The sequence below is a fragment of the Scleropages formosus genome, chromosome 2 (genome assembly GCF_900964775.1).
Source record: "Scleropages formosus chromosome 2, fSclFor1.1, whole genome shotgun sequence".
NCBI classification, from domain to species: domain Eukaryota; kingdom Metazoa; phylum Chordata; class Actinopteri; order Osteoglossiformes; family Osteoglossidae; genus Scleropages; species Scleropages formosus.
The window spans coordinates 5,480,098-5,489,922 of NC_041807.1; the positions used below are offsets into that span (position 1 = coordinate 5,480,098).

Here is a 9,825-nt window from a genome sequence, read left to right on the forward strand (position 1 = left end):
TTCTACAGACCCACTAAATTTGTTTCATAACTATACTTGTTAATTTAAAATTAAACTAACAACTTGAAGCTTAAAAATTCAAGTATTTCATTCATGTCATTTTCCTTTCAGGAGCAAAACAAACTGCATCAGAATAAGGTAAATTAATTTACTCTTATATTAGTATGTTAGTTATATCCAGGCACAGTGGGTTTGGCCAGTGCCCGCTGCGTGGTGGGTTTGGGGTTCACGCCTTGCTTGGGACACCCTGCGGTGGGCTGGTGTCCTGTCCTGGGTGTGTCCCCTTCCCCTTCAGCCCTGTGCCTTGTGTTGATGGGTAGGCTCTGGCTTGCCATGACCCCGCTTGGGACAAGCAGTTCTAGACATTGGTCAGTTAGATCCAGTGGCATGGTTGCACAATGAGTAGTGCTGCTGTGTCACAGCACCTGGGTGGTGCAAGAAGATGTTGGTTCAATCCCTGCTCAGTCTGTGTGGAATCTACATGTTCTCCCCATGTCTGTGTGCGTTTCTTCCAACAGTCTAAAGACATGATAGAGAGAGTGTGTTCTACTGATGTATGAATCAGTGACTGATTGTTAGTTACCTTGGTGAATAAGGTGTGTGGGCTGATCACACTACATAGAGTTAATTAGCAATTGCTTTGGTGAAAAATGTCTGCTAAAAGCGTAAATGTATTAGTATGGAGGTAGCATCTTATGTAAAAGTCAACTGACATGAAAATGTTATACTCAAAGTACAGTCATTTAAGAACTGAAGAACTGGCAATTAAAGATTTATGCCATACTGGCATTGAAAGAAAGAACGTGACCTTAGTGATAACATGCCAGCTGGGTCAAAAAATAGTCATTGTTAATTCATATATTTCATTGTTTGAGATAATTTTACAACACAGGTCCCTGTCATTTTTACCCTCCTGTTCATGCCCTAAAATAAACATGCCAACATCTTACAAAGTAACATAATCTTTCAAAGGTAAAATTAAGCAGTATTTAAAATCAATGTTGCCAAATATGAGCATTCACTGGCAAGAGAGTATTCTTAATCTGTAGATGACACACACACACACACTGTCTGAGCCACTTGTCCCACACAGGGTCACAGGGAGCCAGGGTGTAGCCCAGCAGTGCAAGGTGTGGGGCTGGAGGGGAGGGGACACACCCAGGCCAGGATGCCAGTCTGTCACAAGGTACCCCAAGCAAGACTTGAACCCCAGACCCACCGGAGAGCAGGACCCAGTCCAACCCACTGCGCCACCACCCTCCTTCCTGTAGGTGAAATATTACACAAAAACATAACTGTTTACCCAAGTTGGTTTTGGAGTAATTTAAGCTACCAGTATAAAAGAAATGAAGATGCTGTTGTTAGATGGCCTGCAGCCTTGTTTGGATGTGGACAGTAAATACTTTATATTTACAATAACTAAACCAGGCTGTTTTAATTATTCATTTCCCTTTAGCAACTTTAAATGTTTGTTTTTTACTCTGTTTTTTAGGAGCTACAAAAAAGTTAACAGATTTTGGGGTATTCCGCACATTAATGCAAACACGATGCTCTGACAACAAAATATTACGATCAAAATATTAAAACATGATGTATTAATACAGTGGGGGCCAGGCTTTGATAGACTACACTAACCAGCTCCCATATTTGAAATTCTGTCTACACCTTTCATGCTGTGTTCTGAATATCAAGCAAATTTTCTTTTTTTTTTCCTTACAGAAAGGACGTACCAAGTTCAAACCATGCAAACACATTGGTAATCAGTGTTGTGATTAAATCAAGTCTGCTGAGTGGAAAATTTTACAAGAAGCAAATACATTGCGATAAAAGTTACTTAGATATGTGAGATAAAATTTAAGATGAAAAGTATATAAAGAAACAGCTCCCTTCAGTTTCTGTACAGAGGCAAGCATGGGCAAACTAACAATCTTTGTTGGTAAGTAGGGTTACTCCCATCTATTCATCTATTTGCAATGAGCTACTGGTCTCATTTCTGGTGAGGTCTATCTGTAAAATAATTGTATAGTGAGTGAAAGAGTGTGAAAGGGCTGACGGGAGAACCAAGCATGACTGAAAATCTTTTCTGTCTTCCACAGGACTGGCTCTCCTGCTGCATGTGCAGCTAGGTAAGTCCTCCTTAGTTTGAGAATCACTACCAGCTCTGGATTTTAACATCTCAGATCAGCTGGACAGTGGGATAGTGGATGATTGCAGTTACAGGATTCATCATTCTGGCTAGCAGAGATTTTAACAATATTAACAATATTCACACAAAAATTAAGGCTGTTCAAATGACAAAATAGGTCATGATAAATAAAGTCTGTATATTACCTTTACGAATATAATTACATTCACATTACATACATTTAAATTTATTCATTTAGCAGACACTTTTCTCCAAAGCGATGTACATCTCATAGAAAGTACAATGTGTGTATTACATTAGCAAAGAGAGAGAAATAGATGCAGATGCATGATTCTGAAGTACAGTTAGTTTCTTTCCATCATATGAACCACACACACACACATTTTCTGTACCGCTTGTCCCATACGGGGTCACGGGGAACCGGAGCCTACCTGGTAACACAGGGCGTATGGCCAGAAGGGGAGGGGACACACCCAGGACGGGACGCCAGTCCATCGCAAGGCACCCCAAGCGGGACTCGAACCCCAGACCCACCGGAAAAGAGGACTGTGGTCCAACCCACTGCGCCACCGCACCCCCCTCATATGAACCAATGTTCATCATATGAGTAGCTGCATAAAACTTTATCAGAATAGCCACGATTCCCGATCACCTTCCCAGTAATTTTTTTTTAGATATATATAAACATTTACATTACATTACAGGAGTAGCTTTGTAAAGGTTTATCCGGGCATGATCTTAAAGTTATAGTGCACGAACATTTACTCCTATTAATAAAATTTATATAATAAAGCCTATAAGCATGACAATACTTTAAATTAGAATGAATAGTACAACAGTCTTGCATTTTCTCAATGTAAAGAGTGCTCTTACAAATATAGAAAAGCCAAGAACACCTTCACAGTAAAATATGTTAAACTGACAGAGTAGAAATCCAACATATTTTACCAAACCTTTATTATGCCCTGTACTCCATCTTCAGGATCCTCCTACATCCTGTCCTGCTATTTCACTAACTGGGGGCAGTACAGACCAGGCGCTGGGAAGTACTTCCCCACCAATGTGGACCCCTGTCTCTGTGACCACATGATCTATGCCTTTGCTGGCATGAACAGCAATGAGATCTCAACCTATGAGTGGGATGATGTGAAGCTCTATAATGAGTTTGCAGCTCTGAAAAACCAGTAAGTACCTTATACTAATTAATCCAGAAGACAAAGCTGAATTTTGTTATACTTGTATAATGACAAAAAATGTGAACTGAATTAAACTGAATTTAAATGAATGGAGAAAACATAACAAAAACAAGAAAATGAAAAATGCTAAATATGAAGTAGACTTCAAATTTATACAAACTTTTTTCAAGTTTGTAATTTTTAGTTTAATTTTTAGTTTTTTTTAAATTTTCTGTGTTCTGTATTCTGATTCATGAATTGTCCAGTGAATTATGTGAAAAACAGCTATGGACTGATTTTTTTTTTTTTCTTCCTTTAGGAACAGCAACCTAAAGACCCTCTTGGCTATCGGTGGCTGGAACTTTGGGACAGCAAAGTAACCTACGATTGAAATGCTATTCTTTTCCTTAAAAGTTGACTGCTGACCAGGTTTTATCCTTGAAAAATCTTAATATCCATTTCTTTCACTCAGGTTCAGTGCCATGGTGGCCTCCCCTGCCAACCGTCAGACCTTCATCAGCTCTGTTATCAGTTTCTTGAGGCAGTATGAGTTTGATGGTCTCGACATTGACTGGGAGTACCCTGGTTCCAGGGGAAGTCCTTCTCAGGATAAGCAGCTCTTCACAATTCTAGCACAGGTAAAACAGAAGCATTACACCAGGTGCCACTTTGAAATTAGAAAAGCAACAGGGCTGGAAAATTTTTTTATCAGTGCATCTCTTCATCCAATTTAAATCATAAATCGAGGAGAGCAATGTTAGTAGGTAATACCACTATGTCCACCAAAAGGGTGTGGTAAATTCTGAAGGATCCCATTTCACTAGTATGCTGTGCATGGCCCATGGCCCTGCCCTATGAGATTGTTATAGCTGTATATTGATGGCCTTGTCCCTTGTAGGAAATGATGACTGCCTTTGAGGCTGAGGGTAAGAAGACCAACCGTCCCCGTCTCATGCTCACTGCTGCCGTGTCTGCTGGGAAGAGCACCATTGATGCCGGATACCAGATTCCCCAGCTTGGACAGTAAGTACCCTGTAGCTCCTCACAACAGTTACTTGCCTGTTGGAAATAAGGTCACCCACTGATGCACGGAAGTTTTAACAATATCTTTTTTCTAAAGGATCTTGGACTACTTCCATGTCATGACATATGACTTCCATGGTTCCTGGGAGACACAAACTGGGGAAAACAGCCCCCTGTATCGTGGACCTGCTGACCAGGGTAGTTACATCTACTTCAACGTGGTGAGTGTCCACTCAATAAGTTGAACTCATGTTTATAGGAAGACTCCAGCTAAATGGGGAATTAAACATGTAAAAAAGGTACAGTGACAGAATAAGCCTCATACTCTTCAGGGATATGTCTCATGACAAATCTGTTAACTCACTCTATAGGATTATGCCATGACATACTGGAAGTCCCAGGGTGCCCCTGCTTCAAAACTCCTGGTTGGTTTCCCCACCTATGGTCACACCTTTGTGCTGGCAAGTTCCTCTAACACTGGTGTTGGTGCCCCAACAACTGGACCAGGACCAGCTGGTCCTTACACCAGACAGAGTGGCTTCCTGGCCTACTATGAGGTAAGATCAAAGATGAATGATTTAAATATTACTAATATCATTTTCTTACCTAGAAGTGGTTGGAGTCATTCAGCTGTGACTTTTCATTTTCCAGATCTGCACCTTCCTGAAACAAGGAGCTACTCAAGTCTGGGACACACCCCAGGATGTTCCTTATGCCTACAACAGCAACAATGTCTGGGTTGGCTATGACAATGAGAAGAGTTACAATATCAAGGTTGGTTGATAAAACTAAGAAGCAGCAGTTCTGCAAAAACTGGTCATTAAAGATAATTACAGTTCTGCATTGTTTCATGTTCTCTTCTATCTGTACACATAAAATGGCTTAAATTCTTAATTTCCACCCTTCTAAAGATTGACTGGCTGAAAAAGAATGAGTTTGGAGGAGCCATGGTGTGGTCTCTTGATATGGATGACTTTAGCGGTACTTTCTGTGGCCAAGGGAAAAACCCTCTGATCAACACCCTGAAGAGTGGACTTGCCGCTGCCCAGAGTGAGTTTCCAGACATATTTTTCAGTTAAATATTTATTATGGGTATAGGGTGTAGTGGCGTAGTGGTGCAGTGGGTTGGACCGGGTCCTGCTCTCCAGTGGGTCTGGGGTTTGAGTCCCGCTTGGGGTGCCTTGCGGCGGACTGGTGTCCTGTCCTGGGTGTGTCCCCTCCCCCTCTGGCCTTATGCCCTGTGTTGCTGGGTAGGCTCTGGTTTTCTGTGACCCTGTATAGGACAAGTGGTTCTGATAATGTGTGTGTATTTATTATGGCTGTACTAGCTGTTTCAGTTTGAGATGTTAAATCGGTTATTAATTACTATTACTATCTACCTATTACTAGTACTAAGTATCAACCGTTTTTAAATGGCTGGAAATGTGTGACTGACCCACACTTTCCATTTCAACTCTACAGGCTGCACTCCTCGTAAGGTCCCCTTGCCCCCTGTGTCCAAGGCACCTCCTGCACCTCCCCAACCCAGTGGCGGTGGCAGCAGCAGTGGCAGTGGCAGCAGCGGCAGTGGCAGTAGCAGTGGCAGCGGCAGTGGTAGCAGCAGTGGTGGCAGTGGCAGTAGCAGTGGTGGTAGTGGTTTCTGTGCTGGAAAGAGTGGTGGGATCTACCCAGACCCAACCAACAAGAACCAGTTCTACGAATGCAGCCAAGGCCGGACTTACCTGGAGAGCTGTGCTACCGGTCTGGTCTTTGACTCCAGCTGCTCCTGCTGCAATTGGCCCTGAGGCCCTATTTCCTTTGGAATCCTTCTATGATCTTTGGTTCCTTGGCAAAGGCCTAAATCACACAGTACTGACTTACATCTGGTTGTACTGTTAGTTCTCTGTCCAGTAATTAATAAAAAGCCTTTGAAGCAAATTACTTGTTATTGTGCATTATTTGTGTCATTCATTATGAGTGGTTTTAAAGTCATAGACAGCCCTTAATATTATGTATTTCATTGCTTCATTAGTGTCAAGGATTTTTAAATATCACAAGACTTTCATAAAGGACACTAATGAGATGCAGCAAGTAGCACTGTTGCCTCACAGGGCTTAGGTTGTTTCGCTTCACGTTTGAGTCCAGCTCAGTCTGTGTGGCGTTTGTATGTTCTCCCTGTTTCCGGCGTGAGTTTCCTCCTTGTGTGTCAGCTAAATTGGTGATTCTAAATTGAGTCTAAATTGTGTGAGTCAGTGCATCTGTGGTAACCCTGCAATTGGCCTGCCATGCTGTTCAGGATATACCCTGGTTTACCCTAGTGCCATGTGCTCCTGGAATAGGCTCTGTATCACTGCAGTTGTAAATAGGACAGGTGATTAATGATGACATATACAGAATTTTATTGCTCAATGACAAGCAAATCTAGTGGTTCCAAACAGTTTTGGTTGCAGTAAGTCTAAGTTATTTAGACTTTTATTCCATCTTTAATGCGGGCTGCAGAGCGAAGATAGCATAAATCCAAAACTCCATCGGATGCTTATCAGTCACTCTTAGCTGCTTTTCAGTCTCCTGTCTCTTCAGCTAAAACCTCCTTCTTCCACAACAAAATACAGCCTGCATCCAAAAAAACCACACAGACTCTTTGCCACCTTCTCATCCCTTCTGTGTTCCCTGCCACCTCCTCCTCCCTCTTCTCTCACTGCTGAAGACTTTGCTTTGTTTTTCAGAGACAAAGTCAAAGCGATCACTGATAAATTCTCACCATCAACCTGCCCGGTTCACGCTGGACCTCCCTGCGAAGCTATCCTCTCCAACTTCAAGCCACTCTTCGAATCTGAAGTCGCTGACCTCCTGATATTGGGCAGAGCCGCCACCTGCTTGCTTGATCCGATCCCATCATCACTCCTTCAGAACATTTCACCACAACTCTCCTCCTTCATCTCTACAATCATCAACTCCTCATTCTCCTCTGGCTGTTTCCCAGCTGCCTTCAAAATTGCTCTAGTTTCACCTCTGTTAAGAAAATCCTCCCTGGACCCCAATCTGGTTGAAAATTACAGACCGGTCTCTGTCCTCTCCTTCCTGTCTAAAACCCTAGAGTTGGAGGCCTGTGATCAACTGTCTGGTTGGAGTCACTTCCACTCCCGCTACGGGACACAGAAATGAGCTGGAGAACGGTCGTCTTAACAAACCACTAAATACTATTTAACAAACAAAATAATTACAGTGCCACACAACACTACACAAACACACAACCGATTGTATTTATCAATCCACACAGCTACATGACACGGATGTGCGACGGGAAAAAGCAGTAGCAAAACAATTACACTTACTCGAAACGCCACGAACAGCAGCGAAGCACCTCAAATGCAAAATATAATGCACAAATCAGGACTGCAACTTGCTCTACTTTATAAGTTTGTATCAATCTAGTTTCATAAACAACCATTTTCAGCTGGCACTTTTCTCCAAAGCATTTTACAATAATTTACTTATTTATGCAGCTGGGCTTTTGTTTACTGGAATAATTTAAGGTATGTACTTTACTAAAAGGTGCCATACTAGCAGAGGGAATTTAAAGCAGGGTCCTTCAGATTACAAGGTAATGTCCCTAACCAGTATACTACCAGATGCATTAAAATATTTTTTACCAAAGTAAAATATAATATAATTAATGTAATCCAACTGTAAGCAACATTTAGCTTAATGCAGAAATGCAATTTGAACTTGAGGTGAAAGTTGACAGCACGGCACTACTGCTGCTGTCTCAGAAAGCCTGGGTGGTGTGAGAGGACATGGGTTCAATCCCTGCTCAGTCTGTGTGGAGTTTGCATGTTCTCCCCAGTGTCTGTGTGGGTTTCCTCTGGGTGCTCTGGTTTCCTCCCACAGTCCAAAGACATGCTGTTCAGGTTCACCCATAGTGTATAAGTGACAGAAAGAGTGTGTTCCACTGATTTATAGACTAGTGACCCATTGTAAACAAAGTATCTAGCTTTGTAAGTCAACTTGGTGAATAAGGGGTGTAGCCTGATAACACTAAATAGAGCTTATTGGAAGTAGCTTTGGAGAAAAGTATCTGCTAAATAAATGTAAATAAAAACAAACCTAGAGTGCAAATCATATTCTATATCCCACCTGAGCTAATTAGTATCTGTTTAGTAGAGCATGACTAATGAAACCAAAAGCCTGCTTCTAATCTTTAGAAAAATGAGCAATCTGAGTTTTGTTGCTAAAATGAGGAACTGTGACTGGATATATATTTTTTTTTATTTTGAAGATATTAATTCTGTTCGGGGGGCGCGGTGGTGCAGTGGGTTTGGCCTGTGCCTGCTCTCTGGTGGGTCTGGGGTTTCGAGTCCCGCTTGGGGTGCCCTGCAACAGATTGGCGTCCTGTCCTGGGTGTGTCCCCTCCCCCTCCAGCCTTGTGTCCTGTGTTGCTGGGTTAGACTCCAGCTTACCGCGACCCCGCTTGGGACAAGTGGTTTCAGTCAATGTGTGTGTCTGTGTGTGTGTGTGTGTGTGTGAATTCTGTTCAGTTTTAACTTGAAACAAACAAAACATTGTGACTTTGGGTATAAAATCAAAAGTATCTGAATAGAGACCTTAGAAGGAATTGTTGCAGGACAAGTATAGGCTGGGGAACAAACCATGTCTGTCAAATTATACCCTGCCTGGAATAGGGATTCTCCAGGTGGACAAGAGGGTCAATGCAACTTACAGTTTTTCTCAATCGTTTTGACACATTTCTCCAAATGAATGTAATTGCTCTCAAAACAATTAACACAGCCAACTAAACACACTTTTACCTTGACCAAACAGTTCAATTCCACTGCATAAAGAAGCACTGCCTTTTCTTCTACTAATACATTTACTAAAATTAAATACGAACATCAAACGTACAATTGTGTGGTCTATTGATTGTATAACATAGTCTGATGTACACACACAAATACATGAATGCAAATACACGTTTATCGTGAAGCTTTCTACTGAGGTGTTCTGTTGTATAACAGAAGCTACTGCCTCAACATCTCCACAGGCCTCTTCCATTGCTTGAAGAAGACTGTAAGGGTTGCAATCATACACTTTCCATCTCCAACAAATGAAGTGTTCAGATGGCTGTGTTAATTGTTTTGAGAGCAGTGACTGGAGTTTGGAGTAATGTGTCAAATCGATTGAGAAAAACTGTATGGTCGCAGAGAAGAAAACTCTGACTGTTGTGTGTGCTTATGCACCAAACAGCAGTTCAAAGTATTCCACCTTCTCGGAGAGAGTGGGTGGGGTTCTGGACAGGGCTCCACCAACAGACTCCATAGTCCTTCAGGGGAACGTCAATGGTCACAATGGCAATGGCTGGGAAATCTGGAGGGGGGTGATTGGGAAGAACAGCTTGCCCGATCTAAACCCGAATGGTGAAATGTTATTGGACTTCTGTGGACTGTCATGGTTTATCCATAACAAACACCATGTTCGAACACAAGGATGCTCATAAGTGTACTT

The 9,825-nt window shown here is 42.1% G+C and overlaps 1 protein-coding gene across 1 annotated transcript; it reads left to right on the forward strand.

The window, feature by feature from the left end:
* Window positions 1-1,911: 1,911 nt before the first annotated feature.
* Window positions 1,912-6,170, forward strand: LOC108938186 (acidic mammalian chitinase-like). The gene is made up of 12 exons (XM_018758550.1): window positions 1,912-1,936; window positions 2,097-2,126; window positions 3,129-3,330; window positions 3,641-3,697; window positions 3,794-3,959; window positions 4,220-4,344; window positions 4,442-4,565; window positions 4,716-4,901; window positions 4,996-5,118; window positions 5,256-5,394; window positions 5,806-5,839; window positions 5,903-6,170. Exons 1-12 carry the CDS (start codon window positions 1,912-1,914, stop codon window positions 6,126-6,128), a joined length of 1,437 nt encoding a protein of 478 aa, XP_018614066.1. The 3' UTR covers window positions 6,129-6,170.
* The last annotated feature ends 3,655 nt before the right edge of the window (window positions 6,171-9,825 follow it).